General features: G+C 35.9%; 1 protein-coding gene across 2 annotated transcripts in view; it reads right to left on the bottom strand.

Annotated features, from left to right (window-relative positions):
* CHCHD6 (coiled-coil-helix-coiled-coil-helix domain containing 6) overlaps positions 1-13677 on the bottom strand; it is a 256299-nt gene that overhangs the window by 69366 nt on the left and 173256 nt on the right. For both annotated transcript variants that reach the window (XR_005554026.1, XM_039321835.1), the window contains exon 7: positions 3638-3773. Coding sequence is in view for 1 of the 2 variants with exons in the window: in XM_039321835.1 (XP_039177769.1) it covers positions 3638-3773 (136 nt within the window). In the remaining variant the exon portion in view is untranslated. The remainder of the gene's footprint in view (positions 1-3637; positions 3774-13677) is intronic.

Raw genomic sequence — 13677 nt, 5'->3', positions numbered from 1 at the left:
CTATTAGGAGTTGATCTTTTGTTCCTCTGCTATTGGGGCGGTTTCCTTTCTGCTCAGGTGGAAAGAGATTGTTTTCAACTAGATGCTGTTGTACTGCATCAGCTACCACACCAGTTAGTAATTTGAAAGTTGTTGGTAAGCAGGTAATTGGCCTGTAGTTACCTGGTGTTGCCCCTTTTGCTGGATTTTTCATTATTAGGTAGGTTTTCCCAGTTGTTAGCCACTTTTCAATTTCTCCTCCTTGTAGTATATTGTTGAACTGCTTGGCAATGAGTGGGTGTATAACAGTTAGATGTTTCAACCAAAACCCATGCAGTTCATCTTCACCTGGTGCTGACCAATTTTTGATTTTCTTTGCTCTTTTTTCTACCATTTTTGTTGTTATTACTAGTTCTTTCATTTCAACTTCTGTTTTATTTGCATCCACCTCTTTTAACCAAGCCGCATCCTTGTTGTATTTCTTTGGGTTATCCCATATCTGCTTCCAGAATTGCACTGTTTCTTCCTTGTCAGGTACTGACTGATTCCTTGCAGTTTCTCCATTGATGGATTGGTAGAAACGTTTCTGATTGGATTGAAATTGGAGGTTCTGCCTATAGTTTGCAATTGCTTCATATCTACTGATTTTCCTGGCTATAGCTGTTATTTGTTGCTTTATTATTTCCAGTGCTTCCTTGATCTTCCTTGTTTCTAAGTGGTATTTCTTGATTAGGTATTCTTTGGTCTTCTTGTTCTTCAGCTTCTTTTCTTTCATCTGTTCTAGCTTGCTTGCATGTGATCTTAACTTGCTGATCTTATTTTCTAGTCTAACCTTCCATTTTTGTGGTGCACTGTTTGTTTGTTTTTCTTTTTTGTTGATTTTACATCCCAGGTATTCTGTTATAACTGCAGCTGTGCTGTACATTAGTTGGTTTGTTTCTTGCAGTGAATTGGTGCTTATACTTGCTATTGCAGTATTTGCATCTTTTAATGCTTGTGCTAGCTGTTTCTTTGGAACAAGCTTCAATGCAGGCAGCCTTATTCTGTTGTTTTTGTGCTGTTCTAGATGCTCAGTTATTCTTTGTTTCAATTCTTTTATTTCTTTAGTTAGAGGGTTTTGTTCTTCCTGAGGAAGAGGTGCCTGGTTTCCAAATGAGAACAGTTGTATATCTCTACTGGATTCTTTCACTGCCAACTCCCCCTGGTTTGCCTCTACATTCTGAATTACTTCTTGTAAGGCTTTGATTTCTTTGCCCTGGGTAAACCTTTGCAGTTCGTCCAATTCTGTTTCTGTAAATACTTTATTTCGTGTTATAAATCGGCGTTGATCTGCTAGTCTCTGTTCTGTTATTTCTGATTCTGGATGTTGTTCTTTCCAGAATTCGTGCATTCGTTTTAGATATCCTCGTCTTGTTGGACTTGATCTGTAGTAACAGATCATTATTTCTTTGTTTTCCATCACTGTGTATCTGCGACGGGTAAACACCTTTTCTTCCAGTAGTTCTGCAGCTGCTGGCCCTGGTTGCTCAGCCAACAGTCCTGAGTCCTGTAACCCATTTTTCACCAGATATCCAGGAACTCCAATATCTAGTGCGGACCTTGTTAACCCGGGCGACGTCCGAGCCGGTATGGCATTCTGCAATTTACGTCTCACCATATTTTTTATGGGAGAGACACTCTTTGTCTGACTCCTCTGATGAGACCTGTCCAGTATGGTTGAACCTCTGGCATAGCTCTCATCTTCCTCAGAGTACACAAGCCCCACAACCACGTCAAGGTAGTGCCTCACTGGGGGTTATTATTATTATTATTATTATTATTATTATTATTATTATTATTATTTCTCAGTGTTGGAGCATTCACAGCTTCTGGAGGCAGGTTGTTTCACTGATTAATTGTTCTAAGTGTCAGGAAATTTCTCCTTAGTTCTAGGTTCCTTCTCTCTTTTGTTAGTTTCCATCCGTTGCTTCTTGTCCTGCCCTCAGGTACTTTGGAGAATAGCTTGACTCCCTCTTCTTTGTGGCAGCCCCTGAGATATTGGAACACTATCATGTCACCCCTCGTCCTTCTCTTCATTAAACTAGACATACCCAATTCCAGCAACCATTCCTTATATGTTTTAGCCTTCAGTCCCCTGATCATCTTTGTTGCTCTTCTCTGTACTCTTTAAAGTACTACTCTTTAAGTAGTACTCTGTACTACTTGTAAAGTTCTTGAACAAAAATAACTTTTTAAAATTTTATTCTCACAGGTCCCTTCATTTTGTAAGTTAAGTCATTTGAGTTACCCTGGTTGAAAAAGGTTTGACGTTAATATACCATTTTGTCTAGTTAAAGGTTACCAACCTGACCGTTTTAGTAACATATCAATCTTTTGATAATCTATTAGACAAAGTTTCATTTAAACTGATAATAGGATTGATAAAATTAAATAATATTGATAAAAGATGGTAAAACATAATTGATAAAATAGATTTATTTTTATATTATCATAATACTAGGAAAATAGGATTTAGATATATAAATTGAAGAGAAAGACTTAGGAAACAACAAGTTAGGAAAAACAAAGAAACACTGGGTGACTTTAGGAAATTGAAAATAATCTACTGGTAATATTTTAGATTTACTAAAACAATTGGAAGATAAATCTATCACTCATCTAAATTATGGTAAAGCTGTGACAAGATGAAAATATAATTGCATATAGTAGCTGTGTTTGAAGTATCTACTCTGGCTTCACTGAAATGCTTGGAACAATTTATAATATACTATGTAACCCAGAGGCCGTATCCTTTTGGGCACCAGGGACTGGTTCCATGAAGAGCGTTTTTTCCGCAGACTGGAGAAGACGTGGTTTTGCATGCTACTTGCATCCCACAGATGGGGTTTCACTAGTTTGCATGGCCTGGTTTCTGGCACGTCATGGACCAGTGCCAGTCCACAGACAGGGGTTAGGGACCTCTAATGTAACCCACCTCTGGCTCTATTTAATTATATGAGTGGTCAAATTCTCTATAAGTTTTAATCACTGAAATATGAAATCATACCGTATTGGGAAACTAATTCAAAGTTATTTCTGAATAAAGCTAATGCAAGATAAAAACCAAAATAAACAAACAATGCTAGATCCCACTGAAAAAAAATATGGAAAACTGTACATCATCTTGAGACAAAGTACAAGAGAAGAATTTAGATATTTATACAGAAATCAAGGACAAGAGGGATCATTAATATGGGAAAATATGTAAATTCATCAAAGCTGAACTTATAAAATGAAATTTTAGAACTGATTTTGAATTCTGGTGCAAATTCAAAACTGAATGTAAACCTTACTAATGAGTTTAGAAAGGCAAATCCCTTAACTTCCCCAAACTTTTTCCCTCTAGCCTTTTCCCATGTGCTGAACTTCAATATTCTGCTAAAGATTGCATGTGCTGTCTGAATGATTAATAAAATAAGCGTGTAACTATTAGTTTTTGTTACCTTCATACATGAATGTAGCTGTTTTTCACAATATGTGAACTGGCTCTTCATCAGTACCTGGAGGAGCAAAAAATCTGGAGAGAGGCAAAGTCTTCTAATGGGCATGTTCCTTTACAAGACAAGAGCAGTAATCAAGAAATTTGCTTGATGTAAAGCAGAAATAAAATTATAGATACCTTTTGTGCTAATCTAACACAACGCTGATACTCCTTGACTAGCTCTGAGCAGTTTAGCACTTGCTGCTTATTTTCATTGTAGCACATCATAATGGCTTCCTGCAGGTTTGCACATATAGGTTGTGTATTCCTCCGCCTGTAAAGACAAAAGGAAATTAAAACAGCATTTTCTGACTGATAGGCTTCTAATTTGTTTCATCACTGCTACCCAATAAGGCCCTACATTGCTTTGACTTTGAATGGAAAGGGTATTTCTGCGCATACTTATGAGCAACTCTTTAAAGCAACTGCATATTTTCCCAGGGCTGCGTGGCTGTCCTTCACAGCTTTACCAACTGTTACAGCATCTATTATTATTTTTAATTGTAAAATTTTCCATCGGATGATACATGTATGCTGCAAAGCACTTTTTTTCTTTGACCCACAGTAATGCACAGCCCTGTTACACAGAATCTAGTGCTGATAATGATAGACGCATTGGTTTAAGTCCACTAATGCCATCTTCCTTCTTTCGAATCCATAAGAAATCGTTCAGCTTAACCAAAGCTGGTAGTAGTTCCTGGTTTCAGATTTGAAGGGATTGTGAGACCAGCAGAAGGATACAAACCAAGAGCCTCCTTTATTTGAGAGCCAAATAAAAATTGAACAGTTTTCTAACCTCTTCCCAAAAAAGCTTTATTAGAAGGTGTTTTAAGAGTAAGCTTTTATCATCCAATCATCACAGCTCAGTAGCGGAATTTTTTTGGGAATCCAGATGCTATCTTCCATTTGTAACTTTTTTCATATGAATCTGTTCAGTGCCTTCTTTTTACCTACACATACTCCTATTAAAGAGAAAGCAACAGAATAGCAATATAGTGCTTTTTTCAATGGTAGAACAGATAATCCTTAATTTACAATCACAATGGAGTCTGGAATTTTGGTTGTAAGTCATTGTGATCATAATGTATACAATCACATGCCTGAACTCAATTTTATGACTGTTATGATGATCATAGAGTGAGTCATTATTGTAAAGCAAATCCTGTGATTGTGAAGCAAACCACTGGTCATTAGGCAAATCCAGATTATTCTATGAGAGGTTTTTTTTTTTGCTATTTTCTGCCAGAAAACATTGAAAAAAATTATGATCATATGAGTGTGGAATGCACCAAAGTGCAATCAGGTGACCATGGGGACGGGAGGGAGCAGTCGTAACTTTGAGCATGAGTCATAGGTAGCTTTTTAAAAAAGTCTGTTGTAACTTTAAACTGTCTTTATACATAGAACATGGGATAACAGAGTTGGAAGAGGCCTTGGAGGTCTTCTAGTCCAACCCCTGCTGGAGCAGGAGATCTTATACCATTCCAGACAAATGGTTGCAAATCTCTTCTTGAAAACTTCCAGTTCCCACAATTTCTGGTGGCAAGCAATTCCAGTGATTAATTGTTCTCACTGTCAGAAAATTTCTCTTTCCACCCATTACTTCTTGCCTGCCCTCAGGTTCTTTGGACTCTTCTTCTCTTTGGACTCTTCAAATAGTAGAAGACTGCTATCGTGTCATCCCTAGTCCTCATCTTTGTTAGACTAGACTTACCTAGTTACCTCAACTATTCATCATACAATTTAGCCTCCAGACCCTTATCATCTTTGTTGCTCTTCTCTGTACTTTTTCTAGGGTTTCAGCATCTTTTTTCTATCATGGTGATCAGAACTAGATGCAGTATTCCAAGTATGGTCTGTCACTAGTACAGTATAAAATGGCACTATCACTTCTCATGATCTTGATACTATCCCTCTGTTGATGCAGTATAGGACTGCATTATTTTTTTGGGTAACTGCAGCATGGGTGGTCCATTAGGACACCTAGATCTGTCTCCCGATTACCACAATAAATATAATAAATTGAGGAATACCATTACTAAGCCTTCCAGCAAAATACTTCTAGGATATTCTTTCATTTTCAGTTCTAATCCACACAGAGGATGAAGAACAAGACACTGCATTAATCAGTGAGAGCCTACTACAGTATACTTTCCAGAAATCAATATTAATAACAATACAATTATAACAGACGTGTCCATACTTCTCACATTCATTGGAAAATCCTAGATACAAATTACAAAGACTTAATAGAGCTCAGTATTTCAGAGACATAAAATTCCATGAAATATTTCCCAAAATTTTAGAACAGGAAAAACCTAATAGAGGCTTCAAAAACTCATAAGTTTGGCATTTTGTTCTGTCATTTTGTTCTGTCTGTAACGTCTTTGTAATCATCAGAATGAACATCTTGGAAATAATATCAAACAGAATTAAGTCAGGAAATACCATAATATCCCACAATTCATTGGTAAGGTAAGACTCTTAAAATTAGGTTTTAACACTGAAAGTTTATTTTAAAAACCTATGAGAATATATTATAATTTCAAGAGAGGCAAAAATGTGGTATTTTCAAATGGAGTCACTGATATTTCTCCTATTCTATAGCTATCTTGACTGCATAGTAGTTTAATTTTTTTATTCAAGTTTTTATTCCTTGCTTGAGTTTCATATACACTTTAGCCAACTGGAGGGAAAAAAATGCTTCCATCTTTCCTCTTAGAGCTTCTTTACTCAAAGTATCAGTTAAAACTCATGTTCTTCTGGGTTTTAATCTAGTATTTAGAAGGTCAAATGACTATAGTAGTCAGAATGGCTATTTAATCAACTTTACCTGATTAGGCAATTTTGACATTTTGTGGAAAATAGAGATTCTGCTTTTTATATCAATGTCTAAGTCTTACTGCTACAATATGCACTATTGGATAATCATAGATTGTGATGAAAATTGTGTGTGCTTGAGTGTGTGTGTGTGTGTGTGTGTGTGTGTGTGTGTGTGTGTGTTTGCCTGTGCCTGTGTAACTATGCAGAATTATCTTGAGCTATTTCGAAGAAAAATAGCTACATAAGCAAAGACCTTCCTTCCTTCCTCTGGCGGATCCCTCCTTTAGCGAACATTTTCAGTGAATCCAAATTTGATTTCTTCATCAAAATTAATGTCATAACATTATGCACAAAAAGTAGTAGAGGCAACCTGTATCAACTTTTGCCACTTTTCAGATTGCTTCTTTGTTATTCAAGGACTTCAGTCCTCAGCTTTATAGGTGCTATCCTCATCTTCAATTTTTCCCTCATCTGCTAAATCATTATCCATTATATCTTGGCATAGAAAAAGAAGAATGAACCAGAGTGGTATATTGGACAAAACCTAGGTTCAAAGACTTTCTCAGCAATGCATGTCAATGAATCATTTCACATCCCTTCTCCTCATAGAGTTTTTGTAAGATAACCCATACATGTCACAGGATTTTCTTTGGCAAAGACATTGGAGGTAGACAGTAGAAAGTATAAAGAGTGCTTCCAGTTGAGGCATTCATTTTGCAATGACTCTGTCTCATTTATGGGAAATGCATAAGTAATCCTGATGATGTCTTCTCCCATTTGCAACCCTTCTTTGTTTTCCCATGGCTATGTCCCTTTCTTTCCACAGAAAATCCATTAAGAGAAAAAGTTGGAACCACCCTAGGAATGAAAGCATCCTAGGAATAAGTTTATTTATTTATTTTACTAATGTCTTTATTTATTATCTTTATTTATAAGTCTACACATCTCACACAAAGCATCTCTAGGTGACCTACAACAATTAAATAAAACAAATGGATTAAAAAAATCTATTTTTTTACACAGAGAGAGCATGAAAGAGCGCATGAAGATTTCACAGAGAGAGCATGAAGATCAATCACAATAGAGCAATCTAAGAATGTCTCCTGTACTCAAAGATCTCCAAGCCTGAAGACATAGCCCTATCTTCCTAAACAATAGCAGAGAAGAAACAACTACAGGGGGCAGAATGTGCCAGAAGGAAAGCAGTACAGAAGAGAAGGCCTAGCTCCTGGGACCCACCAGATGCTGATGGAACCTGTAACATGGCTTCCCTGCTAAATCTAATGGGACAGGATGATGTAATTGGGGTGAGGTAGTCCTGCAGCTAATCAGGTTATGTTTTAACACCACAGTCTTAAAAGTCTTGTTCCTTAGCTGTCCCTTGAGATCACCACTTGGAGCAAATGATACCCCAAGAGTTACTGAATTTGAAATCCCCTCTTCCTTTTCATGTAGTCATTATATTTAATAAAGCGAATCTCACCAACTTATCCTTCTTCTATTATCATTGCTGATATAAATCTGATAATATTGCTAGGCTTGGCGTCATGCTTTTATATGTTCTCTTGATGACAATAATAATAACAACAACAACATCCCGGTCTTAACAATTGTCGATAAGAAAGACAAAAAAGTCTTGATAGTGTATATGGCAGTGCCTGGAGATAGCAAAATAGAAGAAAAGAACTGGAGAAGTTAACAAAATACAAAGACCTACAAATAGAAATAGAATGACTGTGGCAAAGGCAAGCAAGGGTAGTACCAATAGTAATAGGTGCCTTGAGTGCAATCCCAAAACAATTGGAACACCACTTGGACACCACTGGCATTGACAAATTCGCCATCAGTCAATTGGAAAAGGCAGTCTTATTAGGAACAGCTTCCATCCTGCAACGATATCAGTAATGCTATCAATTCAAACATCTACATCTGCCTATCCCAGGTCCTTGGTAAGGACTTGATAGGTAGACAAAAATGCCAAATCCAGTCTGAACATATGTCTGACTGTGCAATTATTATTATTATTAACAACAACAAACAACAAACAACAACAAACAAACAAACAATAATAATAATAATAATAATAATAATAATAATAATAATAATAATAATAATAGAGTTGGAAGGGACCTTGGAGGTCTTCTAGTCCAACCCGCTGCTCAGGCAGGAAACCCTATACCATTTCAGACAAATGGCTGTCCAGTTTCTTCTCAAAAACTTCCAGTGTTGGAGCATTCACAACTTCTGGAGGTAAATTGTTCCACTGATTAATTGTTCTAACCGTCAGGAAATTTCTCCTTAGTTCTAGGTTGCTTCTCTCTTTGACTAGTTTCCATGCATTGCTTCTTGTCCTGCCCTCAGATACTTTGGAGAATAGCTTGACTCCCTCTTCTTTGTGGCAACCCCTGAGATATTGGAACACTGCTATCATGTCACTCCTCGTCCTTCTCTTCATTAAACTAGACGTACCCAATACCAGCAAACATTCTTTATATGTTTTAACCTCCAGTCCCCTAATCATCTTTGTTGCTCTTCTTAGTACTCTTTCTACAGTCTCAACATCTTTTTTACATTGTGATGGTTTTATCCTTATTTAAGAGAAACATTTGCAGTGGGGTGAATATGTGAAGCAAGTCTTTTATTAGTGGCAGAGTAAGGAGAAAGGGAAGAAATTAGGCATTCATCATAGGGCCAATGTAGGTGGTCAGGAGAGCTTTTCCCTTTAACCTTCTCCTGACTGCTTGATAATGGTAGGTAATGGCTGCTGTAGCTAAGGGCTGCATTCATTCGTTTCAGCAGATTTGTCTTACAGTAGAAACATCAAACGGTCTTCCAAGTTATAGTAAGAATCTTCACAATTAATTCCCAATTATTGTATTTCTGAAATGCTACACAAAGGATTCCATCAATTAAAAAAAACCTGTTTTAATCCAATATACAAGATGTCAACTTGAGTGTTCACTTTCTGGCTGAAGCTAATTTATCACATCCATGGTTTAGAAGTGCAAAGAGCACACAAGACAAAGTCAACAGTTTAGCCCTTTGTGAGTCTAGCATGTTCCTGCTGTGGGAAAAGAAAAACAATGTCTTAGGATGTAGAAGGGGAAAAAAATAAGTGCCCATTCTATTGGCAGCAAGAGCCCAAGAAGTTCAGCACAGACAGAAGGCTAAAAGAACCCTTGTCAAAAAAGAGTTTAGATTCTCCTAATAGGTAAGCAAACTCCTCATTAATTGTGCTTGAAGAACATAGATAATGGAAGAAAATTTGGTAAATGAGGATAAAACCATGACTTGTGATTACTATTGATAGGATTACTCACCACTGGAATTCTCAGTGCACTCTACCCTCAACAGACTAGGTGATAGACAGTAACCTTGCGTACTGTTAATAGTATTTGGCAAGCAACGACCATTCAATATTGGGAGAGTTTTATCTATAATATTCTCAAGTGCTCTGGCCCTTAAATGCTTCAGAAGACCTAGGTGAGGGATATGCTAAAACCTAGACATAACTATGTCAGTTAACTGGATTGCTCCAGAGAAGAATATTTCTCACATAATGGCAGCTTGATGTAGAAAAGGTGAATATGGATTAGTGATACACAGCAAATGCATACAAGTGAAGTTAACCATGTCATGAAAGCTGTTTACTGCTGGAATCTTGCCATGTACACGTGTTGCAGACTAGTCATATACATTCATTACATATTACACTGCACAGATGGCAAGCAGATTGTTTTCAGAAACATGTCAAAAATGATATCTGTGTGATAAGTGACCCTATGCGGTTAATGAAGAGGGACTATTCTTTATTATACTACGAAAGTCTTCCAGGGCTGAACTTGAAGAGTGAAACAGGATTTGAGAGCATCTCTGTGGAAATTTTAACTTGAATTAACCCATAAAAATAAGGTTTTCTAAAATTGTAGCTTGATGTAGTGAGACAATTCCAATTGTCTGAAGGAACTCCAAATTACAACAAATTTCAAAACAATATCTATCTAATGGCATCACAGTTACTATGATACTCCTTGCTGGAGATAACTCAGCAAAGTATATTTAAAAATCTTCCCCTTTATATCCTCTCCAAATGCAATAGAACCAGGACTTAAATGCAAATGTAAATGTAAAAATTAAGCTGATATGAATGGAGGAATTCTCTGTGAGAGACCATTCCTGTATAGTACTTCTTGGTGCACTGGTATACTGTATATTCCTGTTGTAATACTTGAGAAGGCTATGGAGAAATTAAATCTTTCAATCTCTCATCATACCAAGTTCAATATGCAAAAACACTACTTTCTTTAGGAGTCTACCAAAATGTCTCTTATAAAGCTTTGTAGCATTAAATGCTACAAATAAGTTATTTCAAAAAATAAAATTCTGGCTTTACAGATTTCTGCAGAGTAATTCAAATTTGGCAATGCTCCTAAATTTTGCACTTAAAATTTTGTCCTAAGAGGAAAAGAAAATTGATATTAGTTATTATGCCATGCCACGCCAAGTTCTCTTGTTTAGGAACACCAAAGACTTTAACTCTTAAGATTGACTAGCATAGCAATCAAAGCAGGTACTCACATGGGCTCTAATTTAGTTGTTAAGTTGAACAGAAATGTGTCAGAATTTTGTTTATTGCAAAAACAGTTTGAATCAAAAAAGAAAGTGGTTAAAATTCCATATTATAAAGAGAAGAATAAACATTATAGCAAGGAAAGAGACAAATTATTGTAGCACCTTGAACTTTACTACAGTTTTGTCAACAGCACATATAAGCAACTATGAGAGAGCATCTGAAAATAATGGCTGAGACAAAAGAACAAGAGAATGATATACTATTTTGTTTAATTATAATGTATATGCCTAAATCAAAACACTTATTAAAAGGAACAGAGAAAGCAGTAATTGTAAACTGTAAACAGTAAACTGTTATCCTCGTTGCGTTATTTTCAGTAGGATGAACACAGGACACTCTTATGCTTGATAGTCAACATATACTTTTGGTCCTGTATGTGCATCCTATTTAAGCTTTCGATTCATTAAATGATACTTGAAATTTGCTTCTATTTACTAATCTCTTTAGATGAAAGAAGCATGCTGTCTGGATGCATTGTACTGGTAGTCTCTATTCTTGTTGGTCAAAATGACACAATAAGAGAAGAAAATTTCCTTGGGTGTCATGTGTTATCTCTTCTCTCCTTCCATGTAGACAAAAGAACAATGTGAGTGCTTCAGTTGCCCTCAGTGATATCCCTATATGATCGGATCTGATTGGCTACACAAACTTTAAACTTTACTTCACAGACAGACTAGCTGGGATTCCATAGCCAATAAAAACTTTAATATTTTGTTCCTAGTGGCCTGACCTAATGACTAGAAGAAACAATGCAAAAATGTACATTTTGCAGATATTTTTACATTTTCATCCGCTTTTAAGTCTCCTTTATCAAGATATTAATATCTGATCAATCAACAAAGCCTTAGATAATGCTAGTAAAAATAGTTTTCAGGAAATGAGTATGGATGCTATTTCTTGGGACTTGTTGAGTGCTTGCTTCTACTAAGATCAAAACCTTTCATTCAAACAGCAGCAACACATCAATAAAGATTCTACATCTGCTTGGGAAGAGGAAAATGAACATTTTGAATATTTTGCAGAGAAAGAAAATATATTTCTGAACAAAATATAAGTTTGGCTGTTCGTTGACAAATAAGTAGACTATTCATTCTAGTAATACTAGATTAAATTTTAGTTAATTAATTATCAGGGGCATAGTTCAGATGAAGCTTCTTTGGGGAAAACTGTATCCTTAGGATGTTTCTGTAACATCATCCAGCAAATCTTAATTTTTCTCTTATAAAATATTTTGGATATTAGCCTTAATCTCTTATCCTATTCAACCTTATTTCCTCTGGGGAAAAGAAGAATTCTGTATAATAAAACTTCAGATACTGTATTCACATTGAGTGCATAATTGAAAATTATGAATATTATTAGTATTCAGAGAAGCAAACAATGTCCTTGAAATAAATTGTTCCTGAATGACCAGGTTGTTAAGAGTGTTACCCCAGCTTTTATGAGAGGGGGGCAATGATAATTAACTAACAGGCAATTAATTCCCAAATAACAAGTGTTTTTTGGAGTTTCATCACCTTTGACATAGTTAACTCTGTTATTCTTCTTTGGAATGCATTCCCAGAAGATTCCAGCCTCAAAATCAGCCTTCAGCATCACCATTACTATACTTCATGTTTAAAATACATCTGCCATCATTACTGCAGAATAAATGTTGTGCACAAAAGCAAAAGGATTTAAAAGTCTCTTAATTACTGTAAATGAAGACAGATTTCAAACAATAACATGTTGTATGAAAATGGCCAATATAAACCACAAGGTGGATGAACTCAATTATAGTGGCATGAATGCATCATTAGAAGGCCTGAAAGATCATGATAGGGATACATTGTCATGGAGAAAATCTATCTATGTGATTGTGAGGAATAAAAAATTATTTGATTGCAGTTAATCAGTCAATCAATATAAGCCATTTGTTCGTTGCATGATTTCCAAACTTACTCATTCTATAATAACAGTTACCCTACTATAGAAATGTAGTATGCATTTTAAGCCAACTGAACCAAGATCCAACATCAACATCTGGACTCTTTATATAAGTGCTACAGAATATATATATACTACTTTTCTTCTGCAATGGAATCCAAAATAATATACCCAGAAATCTCTTACTCAGCTCCTAATATTTGGGGATTTCTTTTTTCTTGAATATCACATTTCCCCAAAGCTATTTTGTTTAGGGCCCCGGGAGCATAGAGTGGAAGCCAAATCTGAGTTTTGTTTCCCCTCTCTTTTCACTCCCTCTCTCTGTCCCCCATTTATCTTTCCCAAGCAACAGACCATCGGAAACAACAGACAGCTCTTATTAAAAGGCCCAACCGGTCACCTGCAAAGAATTGTATAAAACTAAGTCTGGGTGATATGAATGTCAAAGGCTCCAACTCTTGTTTAGGTGTTCTACCTTCCCCTTAAAATATTCTTGTTCACACTGAAGTTGATATATTTTCCTATTAATTTTGGGGAATAACACAATATGTGTTCCTGTGGCACATGGAACAACTCCAAATATAGATACAGTTTTCTTTTTTTCACTTGCACTGATTTTTCCTTTTATAAAAACATCAAAACTTTTATTTTCTTTTTATATCATTTTTAGTACATTTCTTCATTAGACAGCTATAAATATAAATGCATTTAAATATATAAACACTGTTATTCCAATGCAACTACAATAAGATTCATAAGCACCTCAATTATTGGGGTCCCAAATCATGATATTCCC

This window comes from Crotalus tigris, unplaced genomic scaffold (genome assembly GCF_016545835.1).
Source record: "Crotalus tigris isolate CLP2741 ecotype Arizona unplaced genomic scaffold, ASM1654583v1 scf7180000023829.5930981, whole genome shotgun sequence".
Taxonomy (NCBI): domain Eukaryota; kingdom Metazoa; phylum Chordata; class Lepidosauria; order Squamata; family Viperidae; genus Crotalus; species Crotalus tigris.
Note: the sequence above shows the minus strand (reverse complement) of the source record. Positions and strands in the feature narration are given on the sequence as shown.